The 12,853-nt window shown below is 36.8% G+C and overlaps 1 protein-coding gene across 2 annotated transcripts; it reads left to right on the top strand.

Moving 5' to 3' along the window:
- The first annotated feature begins 3,855 nt into the window (after window positions 1-3,855).
- Window positions 3,856-11,799, top strand: adm2b (adrenomedullin 2b). Of its 2 annotated transcripts, XM_032578253.1 has the most exons (3): window positions 3,856-4,023; window positions 4,231-4,346; window positions 9,456-11,799. In XM_032578253.1, the coding sequence occupies exons 2-3, from the start codon at window positions 4,255-4,257 to the stop codon at window positions 9,853-9,855; spliced, it is 492 nt and encodes a 163-aa protein (XP_032434144.1). In that variant the 5' UTR covers window positions 3,856-4,023; window positions 4,231-4,254; the 3' UTR covers window positions 9,856-11,799. The 2 variants fall into 2 exon arrangements, with proteins under 2 accessions (XP_032434144.1, XP_032434135.1); XM_032578244.1 differs by having other exon boundaries at window positions 3,857-4,346.
- The last annotated feature ends 1,054 nt before the right edge of the window (window positions 11,800-12,853 follow it).

Genomic DNA, 12,853 nt, shown 5'->3' with positions numbered 1-12,853 from the left:
CATTACATAGCTTACAGTGCATGATAGGGCACGGCGCTGCGTGTCACGTAATCCCTGAGCCGCGTCAGTGCGGGCAGCACTGTTCTCTGTACGACCGACCCTCCCTTCCGCCCGCTGTAAGGTGTTCTGAGTTCTAATTTCCCCAACAATGGGAGAAGCGAAACAGGTGTATCCTATTGGAGGTGATGAACAAGCCCAGGCAAGCAGGCTACGACTTTGTTCGGTAGCCTACTTGCTACTTGCTAATCAGTAGGTGGGGTCAAAACACTTTGTTTCTCTCTCTCGCTTTTTTGTAACGAGTAACTAAACCACACATTGAAAATGTATCGGAGTAAAAGTACGCAATTAAGTTCGGAAAAATAGTGAAGTAAAAGTGAAAGTCATCAAACATTTTCATACTCCAGGAAAGTATGAAGTACTCCACAATATACTTAAGTAAAGTAGTGAAGTATTTTTACTTCGTTACTATACAACACTGTATATATATATATATATATATATATATATATATATATATAATTTGACTTATACCTTTGCTTAGCTATCTTGTAAAATAAACTTGGTTAGCATAACTGTAAGTTAAAGACATTTATGCTGTATATCTTATCTGTGGTAAAGATAAGTTACAGTTCATAGACTGTAACTGTTTACCACAGGTAAGATCTTGATTGCTTGCATGAGTTGGGTTTATAAAAAAATACTTTAAAAGAATGCAAAATAAAAGAAATGCAACTTCTGGAAACAAGTTATTGTCATCATACCAAAGAGAGAAAAGCTTAAGTTCACTGTACTCTGTTAACCTTCTCAGTCACCACAGTCTTAACCCAGTAGATTTGGAGAATGGTGGAATGCAAATTTCACATAATGAATGTGCAGCTGACAAGTCTGCTGCAATTTCTTGATTCTGTTGTGCAATATGGAAAAAAATCTCAATAATTGTTGCACCTTGTTGAATTTGTACCATGAAGACATAAATCAGTGACAAAGGGAAAAGGAGTAACAGCAAAGTATACCTATTAAAGAGACCAGTAAGTGTATTAGCTAATACTTCATTCCAAATGACCCTTTGCAATGTAATTATTACATACATCAATGTTGTAAGCTGTGCAATACTACTAGGATCTTATAATTTTAGTATTTTTAATTAACTTACCACAGCCTTTTTAAAAATGTAATGTAGCAATTTCTAACAGTGTAACAATTTTAGTTGTAACTATAGTTTTTTTTTTTTTTACATGTAACTTGCAGTTGATTCATCCTACCAATAGGAATGCATCAGTTTTCTTTTCTAACTAACAATATGTTTTTTAATCACAACACTTTCAAACACATGAAAAATAAAAAAAATATATAGCAAAAAGGTGAACATGAACATTATTGCTCTTTTAACAATAAAATACAAGAGTTTGCACATCTTTTAGCTGGTCATGTAATTTCTTATGTCACCACTAAGGGGCGACCAAAACCATGCAGCTGCAACCTCCAAAACGAGTCATTGCTGAAATCGATTAATTAAACCAAGCAGTCATACCCATGGCAAAAATTGAGACAATCAATTACATTTTAACAACATATTTTTAAGAAACGCCACCTATCATTCTGTTTATCATGAATTAATTTCTGCATGTTCTGTTTGGTTCTGCTGCACTGAGCACTCATTATAGACGATGTCTACTTCTATCCAATATGTTTGACATATGCAACATAATAGTTGTTTTACTCTGGAGTCCATGTCACAATGTGATGTTCACTGGGGTGATTCATCTTATGGTGTTCACATTTGTTGACACCCCTGGTAAAGATATGTAATAGTTTTACAATGAATTAATATTTTTTAGCAGCTGGCCTGCCATCAATTTAAGTTAGAAAATAAATATCACATTTTTAATTTATTTCTCCACAAAGTTTCCAGATGCACAACAATTGGTAGCCCCAAAAATCAGAGCAACCAGAGTTTCTGTTAACGTTTAGTGACATGACTTTCTGTGACATAGAGAGCATTTCTTTAAGCCATTGGTCACAAGTCGATCAGTCTAGTAACTCATTTTTCAGTCCAATTTTATTTCTTTACCTCCTCAATGAATAATGCATTTCAAAAGAACAATTTAATATCCAAAAAGCCTATCAAAACAACATTGTAGAGATGTTTTAAATGGAAAAACTATCATTATAGTAATAGTCAAGTCTAAGAATAAAAACAAAAAATAATCATTACATCATTAAATAAAACACCACATTTATAAAATCCAAAATCCCCTTCTCTCATTACACATTCCTGTCAATTCACTGTCATATAAAGGCCACCAGAGGCAACAAAACCTTAAAAATATATATTACTTTCAGAGTGAGATTGCAAAAAAAAAAAAGATTCATTTATTAAATTTCTTTTTCATCCTATCTTTACTAGGGGTAAAATGTTGCTGGTTTTATAGGCATGAGAAGGAAATCAGGGCAAAAATAGTGAAAAGGGTTCAATTAAAAATTGAGCGAACAGAGATATCTAAAGTACAGTCTTTGATTTCAGTCTGACTTGTTGAGCAGACACAAGTAATGAAAACTGAATCTTTGCAAGGTGCTTAATCTAGCAAAGGACTCAGAGGGGGAGAGAGGATAAATGTGGGTTGTCTGGAGTTTGTGTGACCGCAAACCCCTGCAGTCACACACACTCCGAGGCTTGTTCTCTAGGCAGGTTGAGGATGTGTTAATGCACATGCTGGACTGAGTCGAGGCTGCAAACTGAGCTCAGACTTTAATACCACAAACTGCTGAGTCACAGACAGGAGCGCCCTCACCGCACAGTCCTTTAATTAAGAACTGAAGCCACCTCAAAATACAGAAGAGTCCTTTAATTAGACCCAGACTCTGATGTTCTCATCTGTGTCCTCCTTGGCAGAAAAGAAAAGTTCTTTCATGGTACAGAGAACAATTTCACTGCAGTGGATGCTTGGACTACTGTAGTACCTCTACAGATCCCTTACTTTCTTTACTTCTTTACTAATTCTGAACACAATCTCTTCAGACCTTTCATGTCTGGAGCTCATAAAACAAGAATCGCAGGTTGCCTCAGAGCTGAACTCTTTGTTCATCACAATCAGTTCATGCAAAGCTAAAACCTTCTTTGCTGTTCTAATGTGTAAGAGCATTTTTTCCTTAGGTGCATGTGAGTTACAAACAGATCATCTGAAAACATCATCAGCTGAGAGCTGGTCTTACCAAACTAAATCCCAATGCTGCTGGACTTTACGTTGCTCAACAGGAGAACGTCACAAAGCATTAAACAAAAGGAAGAGGTTCCAGAAATGAATTTGCTTGAAATTACTTCATAAAATTTTATTTGCTCTGAAACACACAGAGGACAGCAGTTAAATGTCAAGTTTTGCTGCTGACCTTATAAATGTCTAAATGTCTGTCCTTTATGGAAAAAACATTGTAAAAAGGCCTGAGGGTGTACGAACATCTTACTCTTTTTACACTTTTGGTACAACATGTTATTTATCAGACAATTCCTTCCAGATATTGTGTATTCATAACAGTTAAGACCCCATTTAAAAAATAAAAATTTATCGAGTTATATCTCAATTAAAAAAAAATCTATGTAAAGGCAGTTTTCAACAATCCTCAGGAGATTTTAAGCCTTTACAATCTTGTAAAGTGTAATGGAGACGAGTTTCTCCATTATACTATTATCTTTCCATTGCATTAAGAAGCCAAAAGAGTTGTGACATAAAATCTAACTTTAGATCCCCTAAACAATCTTCAGGGGTCCTATTACTCAGGCTTACACATTTACACACAATACAGCACACGGCTTTCTGCTCCAACTACTATCACATGAGAAGACTGGAGCTTTAAGGGGAGTTTAATTAGGTTATTGGAGGTTTTGGTTGTTGAGGAGGAAAAAGAATAAGCCTCCCTCCTCCCGCCTCCTCCTGCTTCTCCAGAGTGGATTTATAAAGGAGAAACCCTCCAGTTGTTCCCAAAGAGCACTCCAATCAAGTACTGACTTCTCACGTCAGATAACAGGTCAGTGCTCAGAGGACGCAGGAGACACGCCTGATGATGCTGGTTTTCATTAAAGCCAATCCGGAACTCTTTACCTGTTAGATAGGACTTATAATCTACAATTTTGCTTTGACTCAGCTGTTGCTCACAGCTGTTTTCTCTGTTATTTAAAAAAAAAAAATCCAATTTTTGATCCTACCTGGCTCTACTGAGATCTGCTTCCTACAGGAAGGTTTGCCCCTCTCTGCTGCCATGACTGGCCTCCCCCTGGTGTGGCTGTGCTTGCTGCTCAGCCTCCTGCCTCTGGAGATCCAGTCCCGGAGTCTGAGAGCTCACAGACACAGGTAACCCTCTGCTTTCTTGAATCACAAGCTCTTAAAACAATTCAGATTACTGTTTGCACTCACACAAAAACGGCAAATACACACAAATCATGCTTTTTTATTTGCTAAAGTCTTGTTTTGTTTTCAACACAAAGCTAATTATAATGGAATTGGACTTTGGAAAAGAACAGATTTTATGTAACAAGATTATATGTACTTCTAACATCAGCAGAAGTAGCAGGACATTCAACATAGGATGATAGGTGTTGCTTAATAATAATAATGATAGTAATAACAGTAATAATAATGATAATATACAGTATTTAAATATTCACTTGTTTTCATTTCGTTGTTATTGTTTAGACTTATAGCATGAAACACTGTCTGAACTTTTATAATTAGAGTTAAAAGGGAGGTATTATGTCAAATAGTATTTTTTGAGCTTTACATCATGCTTTAATATTATTCCTTCATCAAAAACATACCCAGAGTGTTGCTTTGATTTTTTCATGCATGAGGAATGCTTCAATCTCCCTTGGCAGCCATTAAGGGGGTGCCTAAATGCTTGCTAAACGCTGCCTATTTGTACAAAGCTCCTCCTTGGAGCTGCAGTCTCTAGACATGCTGTTACCTCACAGAGCTTCCCTTCCCAGAGCACTATGTTGGGAAATACATAAAATGGCCCCTTATAAAGGTAAAACACTCATGATTGTAGTTTTGAGCAGCAGTTGGTGAAAAATGAAGTCCATTAGTGCTTTTTGGCATTCATTTATGTGGGAAAAGGGTCCACCAATAGAACGAGGTTATTCGTCTCTGCAGCAGGAGGTTGAGATGGAGGTGAGGGTGATTTAGTGGGATTTGGGGCAGGAATAGATTCACATACCGAGGGGCCAAGCTTCACCCTGGCAGTAGCAAAGAGGGAATGTACAACAATATAAACACAAAGAGCAAGATAATGTGGAAGTCAGGCAGGACAATTCAAAGTAAATTAGTTTAACCTTAATAGCAAACCCCTGGATGTAGAGGAGAAAAAAAACATCTGAGTTATTCAACTCAGGCTGATATTGCATCACACTGCCACTTATCCAAAATGCCAAAAGAGAACAAGAAGCTGGTAAAGAGAGAGAGAAAAGGAGGACCTTATTGTGAAACAGCGGGAATCTGATGGAGACTCAAAGTTTTGTCTGTGCAAAAAGAGTTTCGAGGAGTTGAGGAAGGGAGGTGTGTGAGCATGGGTGTGTGAGCATGCTGATGTGTGCTCATTTTGTAGACAATCTCTTGCTGTGTTGAACCATGGGAGAAATTTTGGTGAAGCTCATTTTGATCTCTGTCCCCTCATTGGTTCACATTATTTGTCGCAAAATTCACACAGGAAGAGAGGAAGTAAGATTATTTTTGACAATTCAAAGTGATGGAATGGTGGATGTTTGTATTTTTAACAGGGAAGAGAATATATCTTTACAACAAGCTAAACTTATTCAGGGTTTTTTTAGTTGTCAAGAACTTCAACTCTTAGCTTGCTAGCAAAGCCCTGTGGAATCTCAAATATATCCCATCTGCTTCACTTGGGTTCTATTACCACATGTGGGGTGTGTCATGAAAGTCATTGTGCTAAACTTCAGAAATGATTGGCAACTGGCTTGAGTTTTTTCCACTGCAATATGCTGAAGCATTTAGTTTTATGACTTTCCTGAGATTGATATGTCTCAAATAAATGCTTTTCAAATAAAATGCTGCTCTGATATTCAGGCAGGCATTTAAAACATATTTAGTTTTTATTTTATTCTATTTTAATAATTTGCCATGGTGCTGTTTATATGTGGGATCTATCCAAATTTAGAAAACAAAAGACATTACTAACATTAACATAACATTACTGTATGTTTGGAAAGCCAAACTTGTATAGCACCACATCCACCTGAGGTGGAAAAACTGGTGTTGGCAAAGTCTTCATCTAACATTTTGAATTCACAAAGTGAAGATATGTACAGTGATTAGTCTTTTAAGGATGAGGAAGTCAGGAAAAGTGCTTGGTGACGCAAACAAGGGACATAAAAGTCTTATGTTCTAAATCCAATCCCCACAGGAGTGAATGGTTGATATTATGACAATAACTGTAATTCAAAACCTGTATAATTCTGGCAACATTCACATTGACTTTCTGCTGTGGTTCTAACCAGTAATGTTACACTGCAGATCTAGGTGAGATACCTGATGCTCACGTCCTTTTTTAAAGAGAGGAGTGTCCACAAAGATTTTTCACTGTGAAACATTGCTTTTGAAATTACTTTTTCACTTCTAAAAAAAGAAATACAGAAAGTATTTCCATTTCATATTTTGAGTATTCATAGGTTTTATGGTTAGAAAATATATAAAAGTGGAAGGCATGAACACTTGCATTACTACACCCATTCAATATTTTGTGTCTGGCTTGTTTTGTCTTTTTCAACAGCTTCAGTTCTCCTAAACACCCCAGTTCGGTATCATTTTGCACTTTAAAGAAAGTTTCTTACGCATGGACAACTCAGTTTGTTTTGTGCCTCAAACAAAATAATGTTTCTAGACAAAAGTAATAAACAGAACTTATGATGTGCGTAGACAGATCAAAGGATCAAGAGGATGTGTTCATAAAAAATAATGAGGTCAAACCCATGACATTGATAGTGCTTCACTTATCCAGGAGAACACAAGGTTTCCCACCAACTCAAAAGTCGTGAGCATTCAGAAACAAATTTTTCTTTCATTTGTTTGTGGTAAAATCATTACCTTTCATTTCTTTTGGTTAACTTTTTGTTTTTTGTTTTTTTTACAACTGATACATAACTCTGTACACATAATAAATTTGAACCAGCTTTATTTAATTTTAACTTGCATAACTCCAAATAACAAATGGAACTCCCATGATACACAGAGACATTTTTTTCAACTACAAGTGATTGCTTAATCATATAATTGTTCTGGGTGGATGAGTGTTTTAGATGGGTGGAAAGAAAATATACATATTTATGATACATTTAAATAATACCATAGTTTGTGTAAAGTGAGGGTATCTTTACATTTATGTGCAATTTCACAATATAATCAATTATCAAGAAATGGAATTGGGTGTGTATTATCCATTGAGCACCCATTAAAACCATTTAAAACTGCTTTTACCAGTAAAACACAGTGAGAGATTGCATTTGTGTTGGCAGTGAGGGAAACGGTGTCCAGCCAGAGGAGTGATCAGAAAACCAGTTAGTATTAGCTGTTGGATTACTAACTGTTTTCTAGCCCACTTTTCACAGCAAACAAACAAATAAAAAAATCTTTAGCAATTATTTTTACATTTTGTTTAAAGGTAAAAAATAATCGGATAAACAAGCATTTACTCATTTGTAATAACACAAAATTGTAGCGTCCCCCAAAATAAAAAAATAAGCAAGGAGATTAAGTAATGGGTTTTATGAGATACCTGCGTATTTTATATGGTTTCCTTCTTCATATAAGGATCATTGAGAACAAGAAAAAATGGTTTGCCTTTTTTTGTGATAACATCAGGATTGTAACACACATACCATGAAAGTTAAACCGAAATCCAGTATTATTATTATCTATCTATCTATCTATCTATCTATCTATCTATCTATCTATCTATCTATCTATCTATCTATCTATCTATCTATCTATCTATCTATCTATCTATCTAATGATAAACTGAGCTTAATGCACTTTAAAAACTGGGATCAATTATAATGTTTATGTGATCAGATTGAAATTCCTTTTTTGTAAACTCTCTTGAGATGTTTGTGAAATTGAGCTGTATATTTAAAGTGAAATTAATTGTATGTGTCCTTTTGCAAAGCAATATACATGAATTCCACTATCTTGGTTCAAACACACATAACTTTTGTAACAATAATTAACTTTGCTATGTCATTACAATTTTTTCTCATGTACACTGGATGTTGCATAATCTCTAAAGAGTCATCTGACTTTTATGCATTTGAACTCTTGAACGTCTAAAGATAAAGAAAAAAGGGGCATTGTGACGACTGAAGACAAAAACTTTGCAAGTCAGCATGGAGGTGGGAAAATGAGTGCTTTAAAGACACACCTGGGGAAAGGTGTTGGAGCCTCTCTGCAACGTCTATAATGCTTTTCATGGCTCTAACTTCCCTGTTCTCTCCCTCTGTGCTCCCCTGAGAATGCACCAGCTGCATGCTGTCGTTGATTAACTCGAAATAATATTTTCTTTAAGCTGTGCTGATGACCGAGCAAACAGTAGCGTCAGCTGCTTCTCAGGTCTGTCGGTTTGAACCACTCCAGTCTGGTTGGGTGCAGCAAGGAGAGCAAACTTCAGGGGTTGCTGGCCCATATTTGAGACTCAGGGAAATTTAAACTATTAACTAAGAAATTACAAAGGAAACAAAAAAATCATTATTTAGCAGCTCTGCTCTGCAGGGTCAAAAGTGTAGGCGCTGAAAGGGTTTTAAAGAACACAACAATCGCAAAGCGATTATTCTGTGAGGCAAGTCTGAAACAAGTCAAAGTCCTTTTGATATTTCCTCTACTATTTTTATCTATTTTTTCACTGCTTGGAGAAAAAGATCAAATTTACAATCTCATGACGGGAACAATTGCTGTCTTTCACGTTTATAGTAATGTGCATAGATAAGTCAAAAGAGGCCACAGCAGAAAGTTAGGAAGAGTAATGGCATCATTTATGGAGAACTGAAATCAGGGATCAATGCAAAACATAATGTACAACCAAGGAGAGAGTGGTGATAACAAAAACTTCTGCTTGAATGTGAGGTGCAAGTTTTTGGGAAATCTGACTAAATAAAGGAGGAAGTCTGAAATAAATGTTGTCTTAGAGCAACAGTTTAGAGACCTAGTTGACCAGCATACTGGACATGTGATTTAATAGCATTCTGTGGCAAACTTAGTCAAACAAAATTATTCTCAATTGTGAATTATTTTTGTTGGTACTGTCTGTATTTATAGTTTTGGTAGAACTAGAATACAGTGAAATAGTAACTTATGTCTTTTTTATAAAGGATAGCAATAAATTAATTTCCCATTTGTATAAAAAAAACAACAAAAAAAAACAATATATTTATTCTTCTGCATTATTTCCTGTTTTTTCAGGTTAGGTGAACCCAGAATCTGTAAAGCGTCTTACCCCAACTCCCCACCAGGTGTGTCTGATCTTTCTGCTGCCATCAGTAATCCAATCCCACAGGAAGATACACAACACACTGGGAGGGCCCCACCGCACAGAGACCCATCATCAAAGTTGTCTGACATGCTTCTTCATGGAAACAATAACTCGCTGCCGGTGGAACCGGTGTGGCAGCGGGGTTCAAGGGGTCGTCGTCATGCCAACAGTGGAAGCTCAAGGGGCCATGGTCATCTGATGAGGGTGGGGTGCGTTCTTGGCACCTGTCAGGTGCAGAACCTCAGTCACCGACTCTACCAGCTAATTGGACAGAACGGCAGGGAGGACTTCTCCCCCATCAACCCCCGCAGCCCCCACAGCTACGGCTAGCATCACACCTCCAATCAGAGGCGTATTGGAGCATTCAACCTTTCCAAATCATTCATTTCCATTGGACCACAGATGGAAAACTTGACACCGATGTTTACCCTATCCATTTAGTTTTTTTATAGTTGTAGCTAGTAATTTTCAATGACTTTTTGATAGCACTGTTCTCACTGAGGAATTTCTTCAGATCTGTGAATGTTACAGCATTTATAAAGAAAAAAAAAATGCTGTGAGAGAGTTAGATGTCAAACAAACAAAGGGTAAATATGGCCGAAGAACTAAATCTGTATATTACTAAAATGTTCCTGAGAGAAAAAGAGCCAACTGGTGGTGTGTCACATATGCTTTGTGATTTTTCTTTCTTAATGATGAGGGGAAGTGGCAGGAAATCATTGATGAGGTAGGAAACCCCAGCTTCCTATAATTTTAGGATTTAGTAGCTAAAGAAAGGAGAAATTGGCGAGGCAATGCCTGATCCAGCCAGAAGTGTCCAGTCTTGATTCAAAGACCCGGGGGCTCTCACAGTTTATTATTCCTTTTATAATAAATTGTGTTTTCATGACAAGTTGAGACAAATTTATGGTTTCTAAATCAGCCATGGTATGCGATGGCCAGTCAAGACTCGTCCATGCAGATGTTCCAATCAGGACTTTTTGTGATACCTAATCAGTCATTTGGGATTAAGCATTTGCAGATACCAAATCCCAAACCCCTGCATCTCTTGCAGGTCATTAGACCTGCAAGTGATGTCTAATGACAAAGCTCTAACTTAAGTTTGGGTGTTTGATCTAAACACAGCAAACCAGAACAGTTTTAATAGTTTAATAAAACCAATATTACAGAGATTTTATTCAAATTGAACACTTCTACTTTCGGAGCAGAACTCCTACCACTGTCGCCTCAAAAAAATTTAAATGATGGAAAAGATATTCTCCAAACTCAACGATCTGCAGAGGTAAACTTTTTTCCAAACAAAATCTTTTGAACACATTTGTACAATGAGTTAAGAGTTTTATCTTTTAATTCAGCTCAATTGACAAAGTATGGTTCCAATTTTAGTGACCCATGAAATATAAAACAGCAATAATCATTCATTATTTTATGAATTCATAGACTTAGTTTGTTTTGAAGCTTGAGGTAATCCAATTACATTTATCTGTTAGTTGAACTGTGATAAATACAGATTTCCCAGAACTGATCAGACTATTCACAATTATTAACTGTATTTGGCACAGAAAACAGTAGGAGCATACATTACAATCAATTAGATGACAAAACTTGCCTTATCTTAATGTTCTTTTAAAGTAAATACTACAAATAAGAAAATATAAATACTACAATCGTGCCAGTTTTTCACCAAGTTTAACAAACATTTTACCAGCAGACTATTTTCTCAAACTTAGCTGTCTGTCTAACATCAGCTTTCAGCATCAATATTGTTCCTGCTGTCCGAACTTGAGTGAGCTCAGTACTAATCTCCAAAAAGCACTTTAATCTCCATGTGCAAACAAGCAGCTTTAGCAGCGAGGACAACCGCTGACCACACTGACCCCTCACTCCAAACGCTCACAACTCAATCAACTAAAATGAATGCTGCTAATCCAGGATCTTGCTGCAGATTTCTTAGCAGAGACTGAAGGTTGTCTTAACTTTCAGAACGAACAGAGGATAGTGGATGTATCAAAGCACTGACTGGAAACTGGAACAGAGTGGGATTTTGCTTTTTTGTAGTAGTTATTTCCAGGCTTTTAAAATAAGCCTAAATGGGATTACTGCTATTGAGGTCTCTTTTTGTCCCTTCTGTTTCTGTGTAGGAGTTCAGTCACTTTAGTTTTGACTCAGTTTTGCTCTAAACTGTAATAGAACAACATGAAAGCACTTTGTAAGCATGGCTTGAATTTTAAAAGCATGTCTTTATTTCTATGTCAATAAACTACTGAACTAATTCCTCAAGTGTCCTTTTTTGAGAGCCACTTTTGCTCAATTTTAGATTTTGCAGCGCTGTTCAATCAGGTCATTCTAAAATAGAAAGAATATGGCAGAACTTCAAACCTACCTATTGCACTTGAGGTCAATCAGCAAAGCAGTCAAGAGTGGTCTTATAACTTTGGAGGAGCTGCACAGGGGAATTATTACACATGCGCTTCTGGTCTTTATGAAAGGATTATGTGTTTTATTATTTAAAGAATTTATAAATAATTTCCCTATGCAGTTTGCCTCAATCTATGTAGCAAGAGCAGAACTTTTTGACCTACACATGAAATGGTATGTGAGACTAAAAGCTAACACTGCATATCATCCTGGAGACAACACTGCCCAGGAAACACAGAGATGGAAGCATGATGCTGCGGGGATGCTCTTCAGAGAAATTAAGTTTTCTGACCAACTGCAAAGTTGGTCACTGTTGATGGCCAACAGAGCAATCCTAGAAGAAAATCGGTTAGAGGTTACAAAAGACCCTTCTGGATAGCAACAAATCTTAACACACAATCAGAGCATAAATGGAAAATTTTGAATAAATTATTTATTATTTGTAAGACTATAAAGTGAAGAATTCTGTCATCTCACAGAGACTTTGCAGGTCCATCTGTTTGCATGCATAAGTTCTTCTCTCTGGGTCTAGAGTATGAATGGGTGAGTGTGTCGGGGTGAATTTGTGTGTGTGTTGGCCCTGTGTTGAAGTGATAACCTGTCCTCAATGCACCCTGTCTGTGTCTGCAGGGACAGGCTCCAGCTCACTATGACCCCACAAACAGAACGTGTTTATCTGGAGCAGGTAAAACACAAAATTCAAGCAAACGTCAAATATTTGCTGTATGTACATCTGATCTGACCCCGAACAAAGGAGCAGAGCACCAGCAGGTGTGTCCATGTAGATTACATCAATTAACCATGACACCGTTCCTCACACCTGTCTAAGCATTTTTTTTGTGTGTGTCTGAGCTGCTGGAAGCTGCTGGTGACCAATATGGACTGGAGGCAAAAAGGATGTTTGCAGGTC

This window comes from Xiphophorus hellerii, chromosome 2 (genome assembly GCF_003331165.1).
Source record: "Xiphophorus hellerii strain 12219 chromosome 2, Xiphophorus_hellerii-4.1, whole genome shotgun sequence".
In the NCBI taxonomy this organism is placed as follows: domain Eukaryota; kingdom Metazoa; phylum Chordata; class Actinopteri; order Cyprinodontiformes; family Poeciliidae; genus Xiphophorus; species Xiphophorus hellerii.
Note: the sequence above shows the minus strand (reverse complement) of the source record. Positions and strands in the feature narration are given on the sequence as shown.

Excerpts from the sequence above, each read along its gene's own strand:
- adm2b (XM_032578253.1), top strand. The coding sequence starts at position 4,255 with ATGACTGGCCTCCCCCTGGTGTGGCTGTGCTTGCTGCTCAGCCTCCTG. Across the intron at positions 4,347-9,455 it reads CTGAGAGCTCACAGACACAG|GTTAGGTGAACCCAGAATCT; the intron begins GTAACCCTCTGC and ends CTGTTTTTTCAG.